Below are 27,332 nucleotides of genomic sequence, written 5' to 3' on the forward strand. Positions count from 1 at the left end.
AGGAGGAAAGCTCTGAATGGCAGACAGATGCACTCTAGGACAAGCCAGCAGCCCCCTTGCCAGATCTCTAACTAACAAGATGCACACTTGGCATAGAAACAGTGGGAGACGTGTGCAGAGAAAGCCAGAAGAGAGACGACATACTCTGCAGTGAGTTGAGTGATGAGTGGCAAGGAGGTAAAGCCTGATCGCAAGAAGGAGTCTCTGTATTGGGTCATTTTAAGTGCAGCCAGCCAGTCCTCCACAGAGTTCAATCGGCTCAGATCTGGAGCACCACGATCTAACAAAGGCTGATGGGAAGGACTGGTGGGGGAGAAATGTAAAAGGTACAATAAAAGAGAATTTGAAAGCAATAGGAAACATGTCATACTTCCATTTTAATTTCTTCTCACCCTTGAGCAACATTGTTGGTGCCGGCTTTGAGCGATGCAGGATTTCGGATCATTTTGTCCAACATGTTGACAACATCGGGGAACTTGGGGCGAGCGTTTCTGTCTTTTTGCCAGCAGTGCAACATCAGTTGATGGAGAACAGTTGGACAGTCCATGGGCGCTGGTAGCCGGAAGTTCTGCTCAATGGCATTTATCACCTAGAAAATAGGGGTGTAATTCATTCGTCAATTATACTGTTGATCCTTACATGTATTCTAGAGGCGCTGGAGTCTATCCCAGCCAACAATAGGCAGGTAGCAGAGTACACACTAAAATGATTGCCAGCCAATCACAGAGCACAATGAGACAAACATACGTTCACTCTCAAACTCAAGGGATATTTTTTGGAGCGTTTGATCAGCCCACCAGTGGCAATATAGGAGGAAATAGGACCACCCAGAGAGGTTAGAAGAGAACATGCAAAGTCTGCATAGCAAGGCCAGAGGCCAGGAGCCCATGTTCTCAAAACTGTGAGGCAGGATTTTCCATCTTCTCATTTGACGTGCAGCATAAAGCAGTACCTTTTAAAGTAGTTAAATTGCGGCTACCACGTTGGTGTGGGTTAAGGGGGGAAAGAAAATACTGTGGTTCCTCCAATTATGAATGCTTCTACATACAAAATGTTCCTCTTACAAGAAACAGCAATTGGGAAAAAATGTCCCAAGATGTCTGCAAATTAAAATATCTTTGCATTTCTTATTCATTTCATTTTCTTAACAAATAATTGAAAAGATCGAATATATTTTCAAGCTGTTTGCATGCACATTTCATTAAAAAACGGTACATTTTTCTAAATTTTAAAGGGTTTATGGGTACTATTAAAGATCGAGCAACAAATAATGCTAATTCAATGTAAAATACGTCTACATACAATATACAATATGTCTACTTCAAGTTTAGACTCCCTTTAAATGTTAAATCTACCCTCGGTGAAAAAAATACCATGGAAATATTTGAGGAAAAAGAGGGAGCTTTTAGTTAAAGACTGCGTTAAAGTTGGATTCACTTTAATACTGATCGACTAATTTTTAACACTTGACCGTTTTACTCAACCTCAGCACCAGGACTCATTGCAATCCAAAGGAGGGGCATCAACTCACAAAGTATTACGATAACACAAATACTCCAAGAAAAAAATTATAAAACAAAAATTTTAACTTTTGCAGATCCCTGTTATAAGAAACGTGTTGCTCTCTGGGGTTCTTGCTTGAGTTTGTGGTTGTGTGTGAGTAAATTGTCACTAAATTGTAATCAATATGATGCTTAGAACATAAATTAGGCATTTTCTATAGTGTTTGTCATCATGGGTAAGCTGGAGTGTGCAACAGATATGTTTGGATGAAAGGAGTTGAGCACACTGGATTGTTATCCATTCGGGTAGAGACTTGATATAATTAATACATTTTCCTTACTATAACTTCATGCCAGCACAATTTGCAATACCAAAGGAAATAAGGATATTTATCTATAGACAGCAATGGCACCATGCTGCCATCTTTGGCATTAAATATGACTCTTTGAATTCATTAAAGGTAGATGCTTTTGAATACAATTCTAGGCTTTTGCAAAAATATATGATTTTGGAATGTACTCTCATTTTTGAATCACCCTTGACCTGGAAAACCATGTTTCATCTCCGCCTACTTTGCCTCTCAGTTGAGCCTCTTTGAGAGCATTTGCATTTCAGCGTAGCGCTACAATCCATGCCTTTAAAATTCAGAAGTCAAAAGGCTTGAAATCATACTCCATGTCTTTTTTCTTTCCACTTCAATGTTAAGTTGTAAGCTGGTGTCAATGTACTTGGAAAAACCCTGCATGGCACACTGAGGGAATGACTCGCTGCTCTTACTGAAAATGCTGCAGCGGGTATTTGTGAGTGGTATAAACTCTACTTAACCCTGACGGATTTTTTTAATGCTTTGAGCTGACAATAAAAATCTAAGAATTTCTGTCAAGGTTTAGGTGCAGGTGTATTGAGACATCACAGGTCTTCGGATTCATGATTAATTCATGTTGAACATAGCACATACCTGCGATATCCCCACTGACAATTTCAATTTGAAACTTTCTTTTTTGTTTTAATACTTTGGAGTGTGTGAGCTGGATATACCGTATGAGTGTGCCTGTGTGTGAGTAGTGCAACTATGCATGAGCTTCATGCATACTTAATAACCCACCAGACCCTCATTAGCAGCAGTGCTACCACATCCTTTCCTCATCATTATACAGTGCCTTTGCAATTATATAAAATGCCTCTATCGTTATCCTTTCTCTGTCACGTCTAGACTGGGATGACTGCCTAAAATACCACTAGGTAGATGGAAGAGGTGAGTTTGCTTGGTTGCTGTTATTCGGGGACGATAAGATGATATACAGTTTATCTCAAAATGATTCTTTGTCTTGAAAATACCATAGATGTGGATATAGTATAAAAATACAATATACTCAACTCTAAAATGACTATATTTCTCAAGTCAAAAACATACCTGTGAACCATGGAAAATAGCTCCCCATATTAAGCAATTCCCCTTATTAAGCAATAATAAACAAACTTACACACAATTACTCACATATGGCGCACATACAGGTATAAAATTTTCTACAAAGTGGACGGCTTTCTGATGCGCTATATTTATATCGTGGAAAGGTGGTCGGGTGAAAGGAGAATGTGTATCATGTTTACAACATGACAATACTATTAGCAGTTGGGAATTATGTTTTCTTCTGCTACCAGACGATCCACATTAGATCCAAAAATGGGTAAAATGAGATTGGTTTTACAAAAAAATGCCAAAAAGTTATTATAGGGCTTAAATTTGAAGTGATCAAAAACATAAAATACGCAATAATGCATAAGAACAATATGCCCTATATAGCAGCATAACTGTGGTTTGATAAAAAATCATAAAACACAAAAATATGGTGCCTAAAAGAAGAATTACTGAAAAATGAAAACAAACTCAGTGCTATTACTTTGGGGAAGAATCCGCAATGAACAAAGACAATCATTGTTTTTCTTCTTTTACCATTATTTTTTCATCCGTTCAATTTTTGTGTTTTTGTACCCCTTATCCTCACAAGGGTCACGGGGGGTACTGAAGCCCATCCCAGCTAATTATGGGCACTAGGCAGCAGACACCCTAAATTGGTTGCCAGCCAATTACACACAAGGAAATGGACGATCATTCATGCACACACTCATAAATAGGGGCGATTGAGAGTGTTCAACCAGTCTACTATGCATGTTTTTGGAATGTAAGCGGAAATTGGACTACTTGGAGAAAAACCACGCAAGCCCAGGGAGAACATGCAAACTTCGCGTAGTGTGGACAGACCTGGGATCAAACCCATGACTCCAGAACTGTGAGGCCAATGTGATAACAACTAGGCTTAATAACACGTGAGAGGTAACTTGGGCAACTAATATATGCAGTAATGTGCCATGTTTTGGGATATATTTTCATCATCAAAATATTGTTAAAATATTGTAGGTGATTAGTAAGATTTCTTATTTATCCTTTCAGCTTATCCTCTCAGTGACTCTATCAAACAAAAAAGTTTGACAAACTTTAACAATTTATCCAAACAGTGAAATAAGAAAAGAAAAGACACTAGATGGCAATCACAGCTGGAAAGCAATGTTCTGGTGCCTTTCTGTTAAAAGTTATGTGTCATTTAAATTGATGTCCTAGTTTGTGTGTTTACCAGACATGCAGGCGCCGTGCTGTGAGGGACCGCAAAGGAAAACACAAACACACACTCACAAGCCAACACACATCTTGAGTGCAGATCAAGTGTGATGTGAAGTCACCAACTAGAAGTGAGAAAACATAATCATGGTTCTTTCTAATGCTTACAAGCCTGTATGTTATGTACTTACATCTTGATTACTCATATCCCAGTAAGGCCTTTCCCCATATGACATCACCTCCCAGGTGACAATCCCATAGCTCCAAACATCTGAGGCTGATGTGAACTTCCTATAGGCGATCGCTTCTGGGGCTGTCCACCGTACTGGGATTTTTCCACCCTGACAGAGAGACAAAAGTATAAATCAATGATGATAAGGCGATAGACTAGAACAAGGGTGTCAGACTCGGGTTGGTTCGCGGGCTGCTTTAAGGTCAACTTGATGGGGCCGGACCATTTTAGATATAATATTTAGATATTTTTTTTATAAATGGATTAAAAGAGCTGGATTAAAAGCCCTGAATATTCTTTTTTATAGATCTAAAACAATGTTTACTTTAGCTTTTTTTTAAATATATTTTTAGATTAAACAAAATGATTTTTGACCTAAAAACACAGAAAAAATGCTTAAAAAATTACAATTATTGATTTAAAAGGGGGAAAAGCAGGAAATTTATTAAATATATTTTATTTAATTCTAGTTCATTTGTAAAATTTTCCTTCATCAGTATTTCTGGGATTTTCTGTTCTGGAACATCAACTAAATATAAATAACAGGACTTTAACAGTTAAGTTAATCATGTTTTGGAACTAAATGTGCTACCTGTATTCAAAACAATTACACTTATGTTCATCTTATTGTCCCTTCTGTTCCCTATCTAAAAGGCCACCAATATTTTGGTGTCCCTTAAATACGAGGAACCGAAAATATCTCGTTTAAATTTGCATATCAAATACTAGGTATTTTGTTATTATTCATATATAGTTTCATAATTGCGCTAACATAAATGTATTAATGATTTAAAAGCTTGGTCTTTAGAAAAATATTCTTACTGGCAAAATTGTATACTTGAATACAATATGGTTGAATAATGGTTGCTACCTGAAGCAACCACAACCAAATTTATTTAGCATGTCAAAAATGATCATAATGGACAACCCTCGTTCAGCTATAAAATAGTCCCCTGACTGCCATCACACTTTCACAGTCATTGTTGTTTTGACAGTTTCTTATTATCAGATATAAAAAAATTGGCTACATGAAGTTCAGTGACATTTTAAGGATGGCGGACAACAAAAAACTCATTGTTCAATCATGAATGTATCCTGTGTGTAAGTGTTTGTTGTGCTCACCAGTGAACTAGTGTAAGTGGGATCAGAAGTATCCTCTTCCAAGTAACGAGATAAGCCAAAGTCCGACACCTTACATACCAAGTTACTGTTAACAAGGATGTTTCGAGCAGCTAGATCTCTATGAACGTAACTCATCTCTGCCAAGTACCTGCAATAAACATAATCAGTTACTGGATGTACACATGTATTATCTCATGCCAGCTACTTGTGCAACTATTTCGTTATGAAATTTGTGTTTCTGCTTTGTCTTTTCCTGATATATGGTTTATTGCTTGATAACATGTACATATTGGATTTTTATCCTAGCAGGCATTGTGTGCGTTTATGTGAATGATCTACGGTGTAGTGAAAATGATGATTTTTTTTTTTTTTTGGAAATCCACACCACTTTGGTGTTGATTCTCAGAGGTTGTTGATGTGTCTGAGCACTAAAAAACTCAAGAATGAATCTGCAATGACCATGTAAACAAGATAAATGTTTTGATTACATAGAACTCTAATTTGAAATAACAGAAACATTTTAAAACAGCAAAACAGCATTTCCCATGTTAATAATGTATGGATTTCTCTACTGCAGAACTGAGTGTTTGTGTGTATACCTCATTCCAGATGCGATGCCTCTTAGCATACCGACCAACTGGATCACTGGAAACTGCCCATCATTTTGCTGCAAGAACACGAAGCATGAAATGAGTATTTTTTAGTTATGCATATTTTGTTCTGACACATTTCAGAGATTCCTTCAAAGAACGCTTATACAGTTTGAAATGTGTAATGTTTAACAAATACATTTGAGCGCTGTGGGTACAAAAATAATCAATGAATGACTTTTAATAATATGCAGTGTTGGAAAAGGTACCCATGTTTCAAAGAAGCTGAATGTACTGTATTGTATACAGACTGCACAAAAAGTCAGTCTCCCTAACAAACTTTAATTCGCATATTTTATACGATATTTTACACAATATTTTATCTATATGGTACACCTGATTAGAAAGTGCGCTTTTAATGAATGGCCTATCTTAAAATTTGGTTCATATATAAAGCGCACCGGATTATAAGATGCCGTAGTAGTGATCGTAAGGCATAGTGTTATTCATCTACTAGATGAAGCTGGAGTAGTAGTAATACTAGTAGTTAGTAGTGGTTGGGAGTTGTTTCATACATCGATGGAGCTATGCTAAGGGGAAGTTATACAGTGAATAACGAATATTGATCTATATTAGAGCTGGGCGATAAGACAAAAATTGGGGAGAAGATAAGATGAAATAAGATAACCAGAAAAACTACCATTCACGAAAATATATAACAATAACAATCTGGAGTACCCAGAGAAACCCTAACCAGGTAGAACATGACAACTCTATATAAGGATAGCTGGAGCCTGGGTTTGAACCCTTGATCGCATAACTGTGAGGCATTGGGCTAACCAGCCATCCCTCCACTTGTTCTTCCGACGTATTCTATTATGAACTGTTATCACAAACTGGACTTAAATGCCTTGAAATTCACACCATCACTACGGCTTCTGCATCGTACTTCCGCACAACATGCATGTGCGACTTCAGCGTGAGACATGGTGGAATTACTGACTGTAAAACGCACATGGAAAGACCCAAACATAAAGATAAACTTATTTTCTTTATGCTGTACTTTTTCAATAGTTTGCAAAAACACAATATTTCAATTAATGTAAAAACATGATGATAACATTTAAATCGTACTACGCTGTTTTGTTTACATTTCATATTGTTTTTGGGTGAATCGTATTCAGTCCAGAAAAACTCGGGAAATTGGACAAGGGACTCCTGAAATGGGGTCGATGGAGGATGGCAGCTCTGAGTAAATGAGTAAATGATCATGTGACTACACCACCAGTGATCTCATGTGTAGTTTCGTGTGTATGCGTTGGAGTGAGTCTCTGAACCCGAGACTGGGCGCATGACAGCAAGAGTCAAAACAGGTCACAATGAACATCAAAAAGTTTGACTGTTTTTAGCAGTTCATAGAAAGGGGCTCATACAGAAGGTCTAAAAGACAGATGGCGTGCTGGCAGGAAAGAGAGAAAGCTTCACAAGACAAAAGGTAGAAGGGGGAAAGGGGAAGAGAGGTGTTTTTCCCTTTTTGTCTTTGCTGAGCCGTTGCCTGTGCCCATCTGCTTGTCAAGGGGGGTGTATTTCCTTGTGCCTTTCATCTATCTCTTTATTATTTCATCCAGAAAAATATTTTATAACCCAACCCACTGATTTGCGACAATATTTTACCCAAAATTTTACCCAAGGATGAGTTCAGGCACACACCTAGACATATACATATACATACATACATATACATATATATAATTGGCTAACCATATACGCTCACAGTCATACGCACGCTCAAGGCGCCACCATCTTACCTAGAGATGACAAACTAGACCAATACGGACACACTTCCTGGTTGTATTGCTCACATGACTTCCTTTTGGAATTTGTCTAAGACTCTAAGTGCAGGCAACACCCTTTTGATTCATACAGTATTTTAGAAATACCACGTGCAATGATTTTTCTTAAGCTTTTCCTTTCCAAGTAACACATTTGTACTCCCAATTAAAAACCACGGAAAAGGAGGTCACAATTGAAAATCAGGGGGCATCTTATACGAGAGAAATTGTAAAATTTTAAGGGTATGGCTTATACGCGAAGGTGGCTAAGAAAATTCGGTACATTAATGACATGTGGATGTACCTATGTATGGGAGTACATACCTGTGAACTTACAAAGTATTTATGTTATCACCTTCATAGGCTTTTAACAAAACCTAAAGAAGAATATAAATGTACTTACCCTGAGAAATGAGTCAAGAGCTCCATTCTCCATGAATTCTGTGATGATCATTGTAGGCCTGCTCTTGGTCACCACTCCTTCCAGTCTAATGATGTTTGGTTGGTCAAATTGGCCCATGATTGAAGCCTCAGACAGAAAGTCCCGCCGCTGCCTCTCAGAGTAGCCCACCTTTAGTGTCTTAATGGCAACTGGAAATTCTCTTTTCCCCAAAGGCTTCAGGCGACCTTTGTACACTTCCCCAAACTCACCTGTAAGAGAAAACATTAATCTGCTCAATTGGACCATCCTAACATTTTTCATGCAATGGAATACAGCTTACATTGATGGTTTCTTTCTATTTATGAGGCTCCTATGCTGTGTTTTTGGATTGTAGCTAAAATCTGGAGTGTCGATCACATACTGTCTACTCAAGGGATGTTTGGAGTTGTACTATAATGTCATCTTTTTGTACTAGTAGTGTATATGTACTTAATGCCAAATGATTGTTTCACTTAAAGTGAACTCATTACATTTGAAAGAGATAGATCTCATCTAATCGCTCAGTGGTGTGGCTCAGGTCAGTTTAGTTTAAATATTTAGATTGCATTTTGCAAAATCTATTACTTCATGATTTTACAAGTATCTAGTTTCTTTAACTGGCAAATTTTTGGAAGATGTAAAGATACTATTGTGAATGCAAGGTGACGAAGAACCATGCATACTTTTCTGATCTTGGTCTAGACCAGAAAACTAAACAAATCAAATTGACCATAGTTACAAGTCCAAGTGATCCTAAAGAGCCATTATTCAAATTGATTGGCATAGCCCACAATGACAAGATTTTGCATTATTTCTGATTCGCATTGTAGGAAACAAAAGAAATATTATTATTCTAGTGTGAATAAAACTAGAAGCAATTCCTCATGGGAATGAACATGGGCAAACACAGATGTTTATTGTTTTTGTGAATGTTTTGGAAAAATAATCTCTTACTTGAGTTGATATCTGGGGACAACATGCCAATGCTGTCAATTTTCAAAGAATCAATCACTCATAGCTGAAACACTGTTCCAGGCTAAGGGGACTGCATCTTACAACAGCACTGCTGTTGATTTAACTATTCTGGAAGGATTTTATTTTAAAGTCAGGTTTTTTACCTTTCTTATGATTCCCGTTTGAGGTCGGGGAATGGTTCATGGTGAATTTTAGAAGCAAAAATATGATTTAAAATGAATAGAAATTTACAACTGATTTATTTTTTAATTTTCTGTATAGCTTATTCTCACAAAGATTGGGTATGAATCGAAAAGTGGCAATTTGAGCATGAATGTGAAATTTACCACAATAGTGGTGAAGGTCAAATAGGAATTTTCAAGTTTAATGCAAATTAGCAAGCTGAAACAAGAGGAAGTAATTAACCATTGTTATATTGTATTCAAAATTAACTTAATTTTTGTACCCCTGGAAAAAGAAATAAAGATTTTTTTTATTCATTCATTCATCTTCCGTACTGTGCATTGTCTTAAGCGTTGCTGGTCAGCCTCACAGTTCTGAGTTCGATCCCAGGTCCTGTATGGAGTTTGCATGTTCTCCCCAGGCTTACGTGGGTATTCTCCGGGTACTCCGGTTTCCTCCCACACTCCAAAAACATCCAGAGCAGGCTGGTTGAATACTCTAAATTGCCCTTAGGTATAAGTGTGAGCGTGAATAGTTCTCCATCTCCTAGTCTCCTCCGATTGGCTGACCACCAATTCAGGGTATGATGCCCAAAAGTCCGCTGAGCTAGGCTCCAGAATGTATGAATGAATTCCGTGAATTGGATGACAAGCTGTCACAATGCGTTTTGGGCATCCCCTCTCAATGCTCATTAAAAAGCACAGTCACCACTGTAAGTCTGCTGTAAATTGTGTAGAGAAAAGAATGGGAAGAAGGAAAGACGAGGGATATACATGGGGACATATTTTACTAGAAATATTGGATTAAAAAGAAAATAGATATGGACACTGGAAAGACGAAAGTAAACACACAGAGGTGTTTGCTATAGATGGATTGGAGATAATTAGGTCAAAGTGAAACCGTTTTATCAACAGGAAAGTCATTTTATCTCCTCAGGGTTGTATTATGTTCCCCCATCTTTCCCCTATAACTGATAACTTCATCTTTTCCTGTCCTAATTTTCTTATTTTAGCATCTCACATATATTAAAATAATTTGGAATGTTTTTAAAGGCTCTTTTAATACAGGAATGGTTAAAAGAGATTAAGAAAATACAGAGAATTATTTCTCCTGTCAAATCATACAAACACAACCATCTCATTTTATGTTGTACTGACATGTGGCTGAGGTAACGAAAACCTCATCCCAAGAGAAATTAAAACAACAAAATTAATGATTGGCCTCGAGAATAGCCCAGCTGACCTTGGTACATCCTCACTGTATTGTGGTTCATAATTTGCTTCATGTGCATCATTTTCCTTCAGTGTGTGTATTGTGAGATTTGTAACTTTTGCACACTTAGAATCGGTCATATGCCCTATGACACACTGTATTTCTCACTCAAATATATAGCTGGAAAATTGTCATGATAAAACTTAAATAAAGTTGGCTTAAAGCATTACATTTATGTGCCTAAATCAAAGTTCTGTGATCAATCTTAGGCTTGTGTTGAGTTTGGATCCGCTTCATATCACAAAAAGTTGGGTTAATTAACACTCCAAATCATCCCTGTGTATGACTGTATCCGTTACTGGTTGTTCTTCATCTTGTGCCCTGCGATTGGCTGGCAACCAATTCAAGGTGTATCCCGCCTACTGTCCATAGTTGTGCCCAGAACACACAATTGTTTTGCCCATTCCTGACAATCGCTGTGTCAGATTACACAACATTGTGTCAAGATGTCACCAAGTTTCTTGATACGGACTACTTGTCACATTAAAAGACCAGAGCCAGCAGAGTGCATGACCTGACATCTGAGGTTGCAGGGTGACAGGACAAGGAGTTGTCAATGAGTCATGGCCACGAAGGTACTTGGCATCATATAGTGATGTTTTCTGCTGTGGTTGGATCAACACTTTCAGCATAAACAAGAAGTACATTTGGTTTCAATGATTGTTTTGCCTGTGTGGGGTGGAACAACACCACTGTCCGCATGTAACATGTAGATGAAGAATGACAGAATGTGTGAAAGTGTGCCTCTTTTAAAATGATGTAACATACTATAATATCATTTAATTCAAATCATCCCATTTATGTGATAAGAATGTAACGTTTTCATTATAGGAAGACAAATAAAGTTGCATTTGTATAGGGGCTGCAAATGAAAAATATCCCTTAGGGTCGTTTTGGCATGTTTACAGTAATCTTTATTACGTTATTTCTTATTGTTTATAATTTAACACAGCAGGACAAGAGGAATATAATTTTGCTATCCTCCTTGCTAGTTTCATTCAATTAAGTTTCACATTGTGCTTGTGACAGCTAAAATTTAAAAGTACAATTCTGTGCTGCACATCAAACACATTTTTATATTGCAATAGCTGCATTGACATAACTTGTTATATTTCTGTGTATGTTTCAGCATAAATGAAAACAAACCTTTCCCAACTTCAAAGCACACAAAATAATTGCCTTATTTTGGCCTCACGCACACTTATATACACAATGAATTAAGTTAGTGTTCTCAAATCTCCTATTTTAAGTGACAAGTTGTCTCATGGAAAAAGCAACAAACTTTTTTTTCGAAAATGGTGTGGAAAATGTAATAAATCTGTAAAATAAGGACTTTGTAATCAGTAATGCCAATTATAAATAAGCTACAAAAAAAAGGAGAAACAACCGATCCAATATTCAGTCTTGGTATCTGCACCCGATGCAGCACTTTTTGGAGAACGTAAAGTATCGGATTTGGTCACAAGATCGGGTTCGGTGTATTGTGGAGATTTTCAGTACTATCGTGCTTTTCGGCACCTGTAAATCGAAACACTAGGCAAATATGTCCACTGAGTGGGGGTACTCCTTTTACAAACTAACGACAGTAACATAGCATCCTGTAATATCATAAACCAAGCAAACAAACATTGATTTATCTTTTTCTAATTACAGAATATTTTGCATTATATTTATTAGTCTAAAAATAAGGGAATAGGACCAGTGTCGGCAAGTATCTTGAGAAAAATCAGATTGTTTCAGAAGTCAAGAAGATAATATCGGAACAATCATCAGTATAGAAAGAGTAGTGGATGCCCCAGCAACCACAATCTAAAGAAAAGTTGGGCCGCCACCACAGCGATCAATGAATGAATGAATTTTGTTACTAATAAATGCTTACCTGAGCCAAGTACCTCTTCCATCTTGACACATGATGGGTCAATTTCCTTGGCAAATTCTCGGACAGCCTCATTGGGGTCTTCATAGGTGAAAGGGTCAATGTATATCTTGACTCCTGTTGAACTGTGACCATCAGAAAGAGTGGGGAAGGTCACCGTTGGGGTAGGACCACTGAACATATCTGTTCTCAGAGTTACCTCTGATAAAAGAGAAAGCATAAGCACAACTTAACATAATCAGAAAGTACATTACACGTGAAACGATAGGAAATACCGTAAGTGTTGACAAATACTAAACTAGAATTGCTTGGAGTGTTTTGAAGGTTATGTCACATATATCTTAAAAGTGCTAGGATCTATTTTGTTAAAGTGATGCATAATGTGTTTCCTTAACATTTTGAGACATAAATTGCTGTCACATGATTACTGTTACTTGCAGTAAGAAATGGCACTTTGAAAAAATATTTCATCCACCCGCTGTCTTCCAGCTGATGATATTCGATAAGATCTATTTTAGGAATCTTAAGCATAGTTAAATGGTTTTGTCTTAGCTTTGTGTTTTGGGTCATCATCTTGTTGGAAGAGCCTTGGCCTACAGTGGCAACCCAAGATTTTCGGACACATTTAGTACTCCAGATTTGCAGGATTGTTTTAAGATTTAATTTTACGCTTTACCAATTCAACAGAAGCAGCCCAAGAAATAACTAGAGTGTCTCCTGTTTCTCAGGAAGTACATTGCACACGCCAGAAGCAAAAGTGTCTGTACCCTTCCAATAAATTAAAAAAAGGACGGAGATTCCAAACACAGCTAAAATCTCCACTGATGGATAACAGCAAATAAGAACAAAACATGACATATTTTTGAAGTGGTATTGTATGAGTTCTGACCTAATTCTGATGAAACAAATATATATAAAGACAGCTTTAAGACTTGAGCATTTGAGTAGTCTGTTTAAAACATTTTTTAGGTGGGTGGGAGGATGGGAGCCATGGGAATTGTCTTGTATTTTTATTTGATTAGACTGAAATAAAATATAAAGACAATAAATAAGTAAATATATAAATTAGTCCCATATTAACTATATCATTAAAGTGTCAGTCATTGGAAGTAAATTTCTGGGTCCCAGCTTGGAGAAAAAAATACTTTTTGCTTTTAATGATTTCTAATGTCAAAAAAACACTTTGAGTTGCTGATTTCTACATCTTGAATTCAAAATGAAATATTTTACATAACCTTTAGTGTGTAATTTTAGCCTATTTTATCCATGGATATCAAAACAATAAATACTTTTGGTCAATGGAATTGTGAAAAAAAATCTAATACAATTTAATCAGTAAAGCATTGAACTAAGTTGTCCTGGCATAGTGGAAGACTCGATTATTTCTTCTGACTTTTATTTCTAACTTTTATCAAATGAGTGTTTTACAAATATTTTTGGTTTTATTATTGTCTGTCACATAAACAAAGAATCATACCTCCCCCTGCATTGTATTGCTGGAGCTTGTCACCATACACACTCTCTTTCAATTGCCTGTTTCTGAAGGGAGAAAAAAAGAGGATTTTTGGAAAATGCAAGGTTAGGTGGAAAAACAATGGAAAAATACAAAGAGTAAAAAGTCATCTTTTGTAACCAAAATTTGATGCAATCTTACAATAAATGGACAAAACAGAAAAAGTACAACATTTATCTGAAATTCATTATTTGGTGACGTAACCGGTACCCTTGGCTTTTGTGGATTTGAAAATGAGGGCACAGCTGAGGAAACAAACTGGACAGTATACTATATATTATGTTTATTATAGTGACTGAACATCACACAGACACCCTGTAATATTTGGCATACTGAGTGTTTGCGACTTAATATGACTGCAAGGTCATCTTATCAAAAGTATCTAGGAAATTGTATGTCTTAAAAGCTACTTAAAATTGTCTGTCCGCCATCTGTCCTTAAAAGTGTATCCCTGGATTCATCCATGAAGACAATGCCTCTCCACTTTTTAAGACGCTATTGAATGTGAGCATTCACTTATGATGATGGATTGGAGTCAGGTTAAGAAAAGTATACAAATGAACATCCCTAAGATGGTTTCTGACAGTTTGTGCAGAAATTCTTTGGTTATATTAACAGATTGTTTCAGCAGCTTACCTGGTATTTGGTCTAAGACAATTTTCAATGTGAGTGCCCTGGATGGGGAGCAGGCACCTGACTGGTGTGGTTACACATGGTCTACTTTTGTACAGCTGGTTGAATGTACAGCCAAATTATCTGTAACGCTTTTGCGCATTCAATACAAAGGCAATCCCTCTGGTTGAGATTCCTGCTGTCACTGACGCATGCCAATTGCGCTCAAAACTTGCGACATCTGTGGCATTTTTTAATGAGACATAACTGAACATTTCAGCTTTTATTGTGGACAGTCTAAGGGATACCTGTGGAATTATTATACTCTCTAATCCGTATGTTAATGTTAAAATGGATTATATCAGCAAAAGACAAATGCTCAGTCACTATTACAGAAGTAGACAGATTTGAAAGCAATACTGGCATTTGAGAGAAATGGTTGTTTTTGTGTATATGGAAAATATTTAATGTCTTTAAATGAATCTACTAATATAAAAGGGAAGCAAAAATAAAGTTTTGTGATAATATTTTGTTAAATGTATTTAACACCTAAACCTGAATTTGAATTGAAGTTGGAGAATTTACAAAATTAGCCATAGTTAGAAAGAAACTAACATAGAAAATGAGTAGCTGTTAACTTTTCAGCCCATACCCATGGGATGTCAACAGTGTTAAAATTTGATGACCGTTTAGATCAGGGGTGGGCAAACTATTCCACAAAGAGCCGCAGTGGGTGCAGGTTTTCATTCCAGCCCATAGAGAGGGCACCTTTTTCACCAATATGGTGTACTACAAGTGCAATCAGTGGATTGCAGTCAGGTGCTTCTTGTTTTCTGCAGAAATTGCACTGGTTAAACTCTCTGTGGTGGATAGGTTGGAACGAAAACCTGCACCCACAGTGGCCCTCGAGGATCGGTTTGCCCACCCCTAGTTTAGATGATTTATCATGAAAATACGGGAGTAAGGGGTTCATTCATTGGTCCCTGTGGTTTTAATTGACACTAACAATGTAAAAATTGTTGAACAAGTTGTGAATAATTCTTCAGTATGTTAGGTAAGCAAGCATCTTTAATAAGGAGAATCTGACTATTTTATGGATGCAGAATACACTGACGACCTGTGTCTAAAAGCACTTTTGTTCTGGGTCTATTACCTAGTACAAATGATGGCGATGGCGACCAGAGAGACGATACACACCACACCGACTAAGGAGCCTGCAATCAGAGAGAGCTGTTGTCCTAGCTCTGATTTGAAATCATCTGTAAAATCATACAAGACAAATATTGTTAGTTAATTGGTCGGAAGATGAATTGTCTAAACCCATAAAATAATACTAAAAAAAACATTTTGGGTGATTAACCGACTCTAGTATGAAGAGCATGGTAGATATTGTTTCAAAAGCTTATATTAATGTCAGGTATACATTTTTAAAATTATATTTCCAACATTTTCTAATCTAGCTACACCTCTCCTATCGTTTGATTGTACATGCAGCCCCTACTCCTACAAACACCCCAACATCACTTCAGCCGCACATCCACACACTTACCATTAGTGAGGGTTTGGAAGAGCATCTGTTTGCTGTAGGTGCCATAGCCTGCCACAGTACGGGCTCTCACCTGAACCACATAGTCAGTGCCTGGCTTTAGCCCTTCCAAAATCACATTGCGTGTCTCACTCTGGACTGCTGAGCTGTTTGACAATGATGGTTGAGACTGTGGGGAAAGTACAGAGGGATAACATGTCAGAGAAAAACTAATGGCCGCCAGACAATCTTTCTCTATTCACAAACTATGATTACCTGCATCTAGTGATTTTTTGTTTTGTTACACTTCAGGTACATTATGGTATGGGCATATCTCCAAAGAGCAGAGACAGAGTGAGATAAATTGGGAAATGGGAGTCTTAACTGTGAGTCACACCTGAACCACGCTTGCCTGCACACCAGACAGCTGGAGTTAATAACTCGGATTCAAATGACAGCACCTTCTCTTTGCACATATTATTTCTGCTACATTCTTCTGGAAGCGAGGCTCCAAGACAAGTATTTCAAACAGACCGGTAGCCAAAACAATTCATTAAGATGAGAAAGTAGAAGCGTTGACTTTATGCTGATGTGTATTCCGCATCTTGTTTTATTTCTAGTGAGGGAATCACATCTTTATGGGTCATTATTCATCCATTCATTTTTCAAAACGCTTATCCTCACAAGGGTTGGGGGGTGTGCCGGAGCCTATCCCAGCTAACTATTGTCACCCTGTGGTGGAAACTCTGAATTGGTGGCAAGCCAACCGCAGGGCACAAGGAAATGGAAAACCTTTTGCACTCGAACTCATAACTAGAGGCAATTTAGTTTTGAACTAGCATAACATGCTTGTTTTTGGGACGCAAGGGGACACAGGCGTACCTGGAGAAAACCCACATAAGGCTGGGGAGAACATGCAAACTCCACACAGTGAGGATGGTCATGTGATTGATTCAGTTGGTCTTCTTTACAACAACATTCAGCACTATTTTATAACTCCAAGGTTACTTGGTTGAACTACAATGTTATCTTATCTTGTATTACTAGTAAAGGTTAATCAGGTGGTGAATTGAATGAAAGAAACATGATGGCAGCATTTTTCAGGAAAAATGGGGGAGAAAATTCTGATGTTTAGAATGAACGAGGCCTTGAAGATGGTGACAAATAATGTTCTGGAGGGAGACAAACTCAATAATAAAATATAAGACTGTAAATAAGGGAAAGTTAGGGGAAACTAGTTGAAGAAACTTTGAACTTTGAACGGTAACTGCATATATATATATATATATATATATATATATATATATATATATATATATATATATATATATATATATATATATATATATATATATATATATATATATATATATATATATATATATATATATATATATATATATATATATATATATATATATATATATATATATATATATATATATATATATATATATATATATATATATATATATATATATATATATATATATATATATATATATATATATATATATATATATATATATATATATATATATATATATATATATATATATATATATATATATATATATATATATATATATATATATATATATATATATATATATGTATATATATATATATATATATATATATATATATATATATATATATATATATATATATTACTGCTCCCGACATTTTATTCTCAGGTTGATCTTTAAGTATTCTCTCTACAGTTAACATAATTGACCTAATAATCCAAATTATTCATGTGGGTATATAGCCAATATTGAAGGGTCTCAAATGCCAAGATAATAATGCACAACACATTGATAATTAAAGTATGTGCTTGCTTATATGTATGTGTCTTTTGTGAGGAATTAAGAATGACAACATTGGAAGTGACAACAAAGTGTGGGGTTGGGGGGCTTTTCAGCCGCCACAGTGGGGAGGTTAGAGGGCCAACCCATCTGGGAAGGTCTGTGAGTCAGAGATAAGCAAAAAGGAAAAATCCTACTACCCTGTGCCATATTAAATTTGTGGAATTCAAACCTCGTTATCTGCAAGAGTGGGGGCAATAGATGAGAAAGTCAGGAGGGGTGACGAGGTGGAAATGAAGAAGCGGGAAAAAAAGCAACATAGTTCCTTGTCAGTAATGTATTTAGGGTTGTTCTTACAGGAAAACAAAGTCAAATGACAAAGTGTAAGCTTTTCATCTGATGTTTTCCCAACCACTAACAAGTTGTTGCTCTACAAAAGGAGAGATAACACAATTTCTGAGAGATTTTTCTATTATAATGTGGTCTATATCTTTTTCAAACATTATAGTGTGCAGTTAAAAACATGCAGGCCTTGGACTAATTGAGCTCACTTCTTATAAAAGTCTAGTGTTTGTGTGACCTGTATATTTATAACAGTTCTTCCTCTGGAAATGTTTTCTTTTTAAGTGGATTAGCAACATTGGTCGCATGGTTGAAACATCATTTCTAGGTGTCACAAAAGGAACAAAAATGTATCTTTCCACACAGTCCCAATTATGTTTCGCAAAACGTGCCTTTTAATCCAAGATTGAAAAACAGCCTAGCCAATTTCAAATTGTAATGCTCAAATATTCCAACAGAAGACATAATTACTCATCAAGACATCAAAAGGTTAGGAAAATACAGGCAAGATTTGAGAGGGGAACCTTGGTGCTCTTAAGAACTGCTAATGTTTTGATCTAAGGATTTAGATGGTTATATTAGCTGTGCGTTTAATAGCTGTAATTGGATCCTTTATTGTGGAATACAGGATGTGGCTAAAACACAACCGGACTATACTTACTTAGAGACAAATTGAGTATTTAATGCACATTAATTGATTGCATTTGTTTTATAATCAACCGTATCAGTATTATTAAACATTTGCACTTTTTCCATTTTGTAGCATTTCCCAATTATAGCCAAATACTACAAAAAGCTAGGAAGGAGACTCTTTGCAAAGAAACCAAAGGGAGTCTAAAATCTGGAGCCTGGTTTGTAATTTGGATCGCATATAAGTTATTGATGCAGTGAGACAGACATGTGGGATAAGAAATAAGCACAGAAGAAGAACCTTTTTTTCAAATATATAAATTTACAAAACACGGTATGCATGCAGCTGGACCAAAGTTTGATTTTCATAATGCAATATGGCACAGACACAGGTAGATTTAGTTGTACAATGACATATTCATGTATTATCTTCATCATCTCCAACTATGATTCTTCTTAAAATTGCAATTCCTCTATCATTCATGGTAGGATTAAGAATCAGAATCAGTGGGTTGATATATTTTTGGATGCAATCACATCGATTCCGTTTTTATGTTTTTCTCAGGGCTGAATAATTACCTAAAGTAATTAATTGTATTCCTTTTTTTGCTTGTAACTCTGAGATATCCACTAGACGGCTAGCACACTCTGCATGTTCTTAGCATGTCTCTGGGTGTTGCTTCTAGGTTTGGAGTTAGCCCGAAGAGGTCGGTTTTGCACTCATCGTGTGTGCTCAACATGTCTTTAGGCTTTTTAGACATTTACGGAGCAAGCCAGGCAGTCTTAGTTCATTTGAACTTGTTCTGGAAAAATTTACTCAAGTGACAACCATCCCATTATCAATGTAAACCTGAGCATGCATGTTTTAGGGATGTGTGAAGAAACCAGACTACCCGTAGAAAACCCACACAGGCACCAGAAGAATAGGCAAACGAAATAAAGGAAGGTCAAAACCCACGATGGCTTGAACCCTCGATCTCAGAACTGTGAAGCGGACATAATGTCTACTCGATCGCTTTGTTGCCACCTTGCATGATGTCATAGTATCCATTCATTCGTTCTTTCATTTGTTCGTTCATTCATTCACTGATTTTATGAACCGCTTAACCTCACAAAAGGTCACACAACAGTTCATGCACACAATCATACCTAGGTGCAGTTCAGAGTTTTCAAACATTCTAACCTTCATGTTTTTTGGGAATGGGGGAGGAAACCTGAATATTAATCTACCATTATCATCACATTATCCATCTACCAAAACATATGTTTTAGTACAATGTATGTGTTGGACATGATGAGTGAAGAGTTGTTTCAGAAACGGTGCATGAAGATGAGCAATAGCTATAACGCTGCGGCTCCCACTGTCTTGATAACTGATTCTAACAGACTGCGTGCAATGGACAGTATGGAAAAGCATACAAACACATTAATCATCCAAATATACCTGATCATAGTATCGTATCTCATAGTCGAGGATTATACCATTGGGGTGTTCAGGAGGCGGCCATGACAATGAGAAACTGCGGCTTGTTGAGCTCACTTGGTGCATTATGGGAACCACTGAAGGAGCTGTTCAAAACGCACACACAGGTGCACAGAGTAAGCATTCTATCATATGAGAATTATGCAAACTTTTTATGATGTAATGGCATGTAGGATTATTCATAACCAAAGATGAAATGTGCTACCACACCATGACTAAAAGCAAGAAGAATGGCTGGCTGTAATGGATTTTACACATTTTTTAAAAGCCGGTGGCTGTTGGCCAGAATCTATTGTGTATTTATGGTTGTCCTGCATAAATGTTTGTTGGTTTTCATCTCATATTGCTCATCATTACTTGGATTAGTGAAGGAATGAGAAGAGTAATGGTAATACACATCTTAACTGTTCGGCATGCAAGAAAAAAAACATAAATCACTAATAAAATTAATTTGCTCATTTGATTAAGGTGAAAATATTAGAAGGGAGTACGAGCAAATGTTTTTGGTGCACACCATTAATCTACAGCGTAATAACTGATTCAGGAGGACTGTTTCTCAGTCTCTGAAAAAAGTTTATCGAATCATCATGACTTGACAGCTAGACTGAAATTTTGGGTCATATTGTTTATCTGGGGTTGCATTTCTTTTAAATACTCAGAAAAGCCACTACCTTACCAGAAGTACAAAAGAAAGTCAATTGTGACAACTAAAACAGTCATGGATTGAGTGACATCTTGGCAGTAGATTTTAGTTCTATTCAAAAGGTGCAATCTATCATTTGTTGGAAGAGAAACACTAGCCTAGGATAGAGTTAACGAGATGATTACAGTGTTTTCCATTAGAAAAGAAAGGTTGGAATCACAAAGTGGGTGTTAAATTTCACTGGAGTCGGCCAGAGTACTGATCGACCGGTAATTTAGCTGACTTTTTCGTCTTTAAAAAGTATTCCATCAGAAACTGAACGAAAAGCAGAGCCAATGGTTCAAGGCAAGAAAGTATAAATGCGAACTAACAAGAATACAGAGGCGAAAAGGCTAAAATAATGAAAGCGGCAGGAACAGAACAGTGAATATGGGACGTAGAAAGGAAGGCAGAGGGAAGGAGATGACAAGCTGAGAACATGTTTTATGAATTAAAAGGCTCCAGCTCAATTTCCTTTATCCCCCAAGCCAAGCCTCACTCAAATAATCCACATTGCCCCTGGGTACGATTACGTACAACCCACAGATGGCCGCACACACTAGTGTTTACTCGCACAATGATTTTTCACTCACCAGCTTGGTTGGTAGTAATGTTGATTGACACCTGCTGGGCGGGATAAGGGCTTTTGTTGGAGACGCCATTGACTGCCTGTAGAATCAAAGCATAATCAGTATTTCGGATTTAGAAACAAACTGTAGAAAATAAATAAATATTGAGATTGATTTTCACCCGGTGTGTGATTGTAAGTGTGAATGAATGGTTGTCTGTGTCTATGTGTGCCCATTGACGGAATGGTGACCAGTCCAGGGTGGAGTTCACCTTTTACCGTGTTAGGCTCCAACAGCCATGATAATCGATGTTAAAAATAAATATATACAGGGTGACCCAAAAAGATGCGTACCCATGAAAATGTCTATTTTGACTTTGATTAAAAAGCTATTTGTTTCAAATTACAACCACACATTACTCAGTTTATGGAAGACCATTCACCAGAGTTTCAGCTATTTCTGTCAATTTTTAGTCAATTTATGGCTTACCCAAGATGTGTTCCAAATGTTCACCATTCTGTTGCAAGCAAACCTGTACTCGTCTGGCAAAGTTGTCAATCACTTTTACACACTCCTCTTTCGGGATGGCTCTTATTTTTGCTGTGATGGCAGTTTTCAGTTCCTCAATTGTTTGTGGATTGCGTTAAAAAACAGTTTTTTTATCGAATAAAATATGGGTACGCATCTTTTTGGGTCACCCTGTATATTCCACCTAGTGTCCAGTATTATTATTATTTTACGGTTTCACTCATTACTGATCTTTTTACTTGACGTGTAAGTAAAATATTGTACTGAATGTCAGCAGATTATGCCGATCTACCTAATCACAACTCAAGTGAGCATGATAATACAGGCCTTAAAAAGCATGCTTTCTATCTCTTATAGGCGGTCATTAATCTGTTGGTCTAAATCCTCACCAGCGTGTCACCAAAAAAACCTGCAAAACTAGAGAGAGGCCAACCACTTGACTCATCTTCTCAATTGTCACGTACCCTAGGTCTGCTTATATGACGTAATGGGAACAAGAACTAAACACAAGTCAACATGCATGTCATGACACCAACCTGTATGGCAAAGGTGTAAGATGTGTGGGCCCGCAGATTGGTAATTTCCACGTTCGTTATTTTTAAACGCCGGCCTGGTATGTAAGTCACACTCTCGTCACATGGCTGACACACCCGTCGCTCAATGCTGTTACACTGATGGCACAACACGTTATAGGACAGATCTTCACGATGTCCGATGTCACGTGGTGAATGCCATTCAAGTTGCACGGATGTCTGATTAGCAACTGAGACCAAGTTGCGAGGACCGGAGGGGGCACCTGGAAAGGGAAGTGAGCTGCATGAGATTGAGATATTTTTTTTAAAAAAAGAAATATATGGGTGCAATTCATTATTCACATTCAGTTGTGGTCAAAAGTTTACCTACACTTGTGAAGAACATAATGCCATAGCTCTCTTGAGTTTCCAGTTATTTCTACAACTCTAATTTTTCTCTGACAGAGTAATTGGAACACATACAGATCACTTTTTTCTGTTGACCCATAATAAAGTGATGAAAGAACCAAACTGCTGTGACAACGAAGTATCTGTTCCAATCACTCAGAAAAAAATCAGAGTTGTAGAAATAACAGGAAACGCAAGAGAGCCATGACTTTGTGTTCTTCACAAGTGTATGGAAACCTTTGACCACAACTGTAAGAAATCCTATAGTATCGTCAGAAAATAGTTTTTTATGCCTTGCAGCATCACAACATTTAGATAGGAGTCTTTCATCAAATAGTACAAAAGTCAAAAATCAAAAAAACTCATGCCAATTCATTGAAGAGTATACAAAGAGTAGCTTGACAACTTAGACCTTGAGGTCTAACTGTAAAAACAACAACAACAACAACAACAACAACAACAACAACAACAACAACAACAGCAAGAATATAAACACGTACCAAATGTATTGAGTTGCTTTGTTTTAAGATGCTTTCCCTGTTCTTCGAAAACATTAGTGCATACCTATTTCACTATCATTTAGGCCAGAGGTGGGCAATGAGCCTACAAAGGACTGGAGTTGGTGCAGGAACAAAGGAATAAAGACCACCACTGCAACCCTTTGTGGAATAATTGCCCACCTCTGATTTTGGCAAAACAATAATTTGAAATTATCACCATGAAATTACCACTCAGATGATTGGTGGAGCCACAAGAGCACCATGGAAACCCAATTATTCAAAATTTTAAAATGAAAGATGAAATGCATGAGTTGTAGATAATATCTTTTTGCATGAGAAGACTCAAAAGGGTGAGCTGGGTGGAGAAATGTTCTTTGTAAACACAGATCTAGAGAAAAAGGTCATTTCAATCTCGCATCCAAATTTGCCATTTATATGCTGATCAAAATTATTTGAAAATCAGGCTGAAAAGTAAAAGCAAGGTAATATTGTAGCGTTTTTTACTTCAATCTCGCCTCATTGCCATTCAAAATCAGGTAAGTCTCATACTGGTAATTTTTGTTGTTTTAATTTCCATGATCAAGCATTGCCATTGATTTAAGCAGTGAAATCAAGTCAGTGAACTGTGCATGAACCAGCTTTTGAATTCCCCAAAACCCACAAAGTTTTATCTAGGTCAGCAAGGACGCACCCATCATAACATTTTGTCTAAACGCAGCAAGCCAATTCTCCTAGTTTACATTATCAATGCCCCCAAAAAGATATAGGGATACATCCCCACAATATGCAATTACTGTACAACGTGTACTGTACACTCTCACAACTGTTTGATGCTTGAGAATTAATTGTAACTTCCTTTAAGAATGGACAAATATAGACAGAAATACATAATCTGACAGGCTGCAGAAGCAGTCTGGAATGATTCATGTTTCAACCTACTTCCACCACGTCTCGGCGGAGCTGAGAGGCAGCATGTTTCTAACCCTGCTTCTCGTCTTGCATGGTAATGCAGCCCCTTCAACACTCCAAACACATATTCACTTCAATGAAAAGCCACTGAAATGTGTCTGAGCAAAAGATTGTGAGGACTCTGCAACGGCAATGTCACTCAAACCTTTGCATAATCTTAATGTGAAATGCCCAATTCACCAAAACATTTAACCTAGAGTAGTTTAGAGTATATATTGAATTGTGATCAATAAAGGCTAGTGTTTCACCAGTAATTACTGTTTGTTTTAGTAACAAAGAGGGACTCACTGGTGCACAAGTCCTGCGGTTTGTCCATGTCACCACGATAATAACCATTCCGACAACCACAGAGGGAAGCTGCCTCAACAGTGGACCGGCTATTAAGAGGACATTGTTGGCATAATCCGGGTCCCTGGGTTGATTTAAAGGTGCCCTGTGGACAAGCTGTAAAGAAACAGAAACATGAAAATGGCATGCTTCCTTCCATATTATACTGTAAAAGTTTTGGATCATGTTAGGAATTCATATGCATTGTTACCAGATAAAATGGTTAGAAAATTTTGATCTTTTTGTGTTCCTGTGTTTAATTTAGGGTAGATACACAAATGAAATTTGGAATTTGTGTGATCATTTAATTTTTACAAGGGAACAGTGTCTTATTTTTTCTGTATTATCAGCATAGAGTGCTTTAATTTAGTGGTTTAAAAAAAATTCTACATTGAAATAAAAAGTTTTGCAGATACAGAGAATACTGGCAGATATCGTTTCCAGAATTATATTGTTAAGAAATTAAATCAAAACATCTTCATTCATGATTATTGATCACTGTCTGACATAAATAACTGTCACAGTGCTCCCTTGTTCCCCCTCTTCTCGGTGTGCTTCCAAACAAACAATGTTCATGTAGCTATGCTTGTTTAATGCTCGATTGTGTAGTAAAATTCATTACAGATCATTCCGTTTGCATATAATAATGATGTTTATCAAATGACCCCTTGGTGCTGTACCTAATTTTAATGAGCAGCTAACAGTAGTTAAGTTTTATCAATGTTTTTTGACAACTCTTCGCAAGTCAAAATATTTAGGAAGAAAATGCATGAGAGGAATGGCATACACACCATTTTGTGCTAAATGAATGCACTAGTTGTTTTTCAATGACATCTTTTCAACACCGACTGAGCAGCTGAAGCCATTAGGAAGCCACTTTCTGGGGGAAAACTACCACCCTGACACAATGATGTCAGCTTGACTGACTTTTAATCTTTCATGGGGACTTTAGTTCAGTCTCTCAGTTCATGCTCTGTCTCCAAAAGTCACTTTAAACCTTCCTATCCCAAAAAAAACCCATTTTCCTAGGAAAGACCTTGCAGAAGAGAAGCATTGTTATTCACATTGGTTGGGCTGTGCCTGGAGCAGATAACCTCATGAAGTCATCCATGTAAAATTGGTGCCATAGTATGAAAGGACACATTGATTGCTGTTTTTTGCATCCTTAATGCCATTCATATTTACAAAAAGAGCTTATATATATATATATATATATATATATATATATATATATATATATATATATATATATATATATATATATATATATATATATATATATATATATATATATATATATATATATATATATATACAAAGTGTGAATCATTGGTAGTAAAATGTAAATTTCGTTTTTCTGTTAATACATTTTAATTTACCTATCTATGTTGCTCTCTGCTCTTAGAGGAAAAGTTATCTTTATAAGCCTCTTTTATCACTTTCCCCTTTTCTACAGCAATGCCATATCTCCATTTCTGATAGTGAAGAACTAATTGTCTCTTGCCTAATTAGTGTGGGATAAAACAGACTCAGTTATCATTTCACACCATACCATGTACATGAACATCACACAAACATAGTACACTCTTATAACAGAAATACACACCTAAAGTAATGCATACATACAAAAATGGTGGACACACACACAATGGATTGGTCTCAAGAGAAAATAAATGGTGGGAATTACTTTTGAGAGGTAATGGGGAAAGAGTGCAGATAAAAAGGGAATGCAAATCAGAAACATTGAGGCGTGATGAGTATTTTTGTGCCATCTTCAGCGTAGTTTTATTCTGCTGTGGACTTCTCCCATGAGTAAAAATACATCTGAGAATCTGTCAGCGCTTATGATTTTTCATTCATAAGAAGACACACTAAATTTTAGAGAGACCATTTAAAATAAAATGACTTAGTAAGCCTTAGTGATGCATCATTGCTGATATTAAATGGACTAAACAAGGACTTTAGGGAGGCGTTCACTCATTTTTCAATATTTTGAACAGCATATGATGATGAAATGAAAGTGTGCGGTGGTGGAGGCATATTATCTAAATAGATTCTCATTTGATTGCAATCACGTTTGGGAGTCTCTTATCTAATCGACTTTTACCCCCCTGACTTCTGCACGTCACCTCCCAACACCTGCGAAAACGACAATGAATTTAACACAGCGTGTGAGGTTGTAGGAGTCAAGTGAGTGAAAGTGTTATTTAAATAAAAATACATACTTTGTAACTAGGAAGTGATAGCAATACAAAAGCTCCAAATTTGTAATACACATTTCTTGCACGCATAAAAACCTGTCAGGAATGTATAGTGAGTGAC

General features: G+C 36.7%; 1 protein-coding gene across 1 annotated transcript in view; it reads right to left on the reverse strand.

Moving 5' to 3' along the window:
- LOC144196440 (ephrin type-B receptor 1-like) overlaps window positions 1-27,332 on the reverse strand; it is a 51,313-nt gene that overhangs the window by 4,623 nt on the left and 19,358 nt on the right. Inside the window, exons 6-19 of the mRNA XM_077716620.1 lie at window positions 24,972-25,127; window positions 22,831-23,090; window positions 21,791-21,866; window positions 20,477-20,601; window positions 16,277-16,442; window positions 15,881-15,986; window positions 14,080-14,141; window positions 12,606-12,803; window positions 8,300-8,547; window positions 6,074-6,141; window positions 5,475-5,622; window positions 4,312-4,461; window positions 393-589; window positions 145-303 (exon numbers count right to left, since the gene is read on the reverse strand). Coding sequence (XP_077572746.1) covers window positions 145-303; window positions 393-589; window positions 4,312-4,461; window positions 5,475-5,622; window positions 6,074-6,141; window positions 8,300-8,547; window positions 12,606-12,803; window positions 14,080-14,141; window positions 15,881-15,986; window positions 16,277-16,442; window positions 20,477-20,601; window positions 21,791-21,866; window positions 22,831-23,090; window positions 24,972-25,127 — 2,119 coding nt within the window. The remainder of the gene's footprint in view (window positions 1-144; window positions 304-392; window positions 590-4,311; window positions 4,462-5,474; window positions 5,623-6,073; window positions 6,142-8,299; window positions 8,548-12,605; window positions 12,804-14,079; window positions 14,142-15,880; window positions 15,987-16,276; window positions 16,443-20,476; window positions 20,602-21,790; window positions 21,867-22,830; window positions 23,091-24,971; window positions 25,128-27,332) is intronic.

The sequence above is a fragment of the Stigmatopora nigra genome, chromosome 5, assembly GCF_051989575.1.
Source record: "Stigmatopora nigra isolate UIUO_SnigA chromosome 5, RoL_Snig_1.1, whole genome shotgun sequence".
NCBI classification, from domain to species: domain Eukaryota; kingdom Metazoa; phylum Chordata; class Actinopteri; order Syngnathiformes; family Syngnathidae; genus Stigmatopora; species Stigmatopora nigra.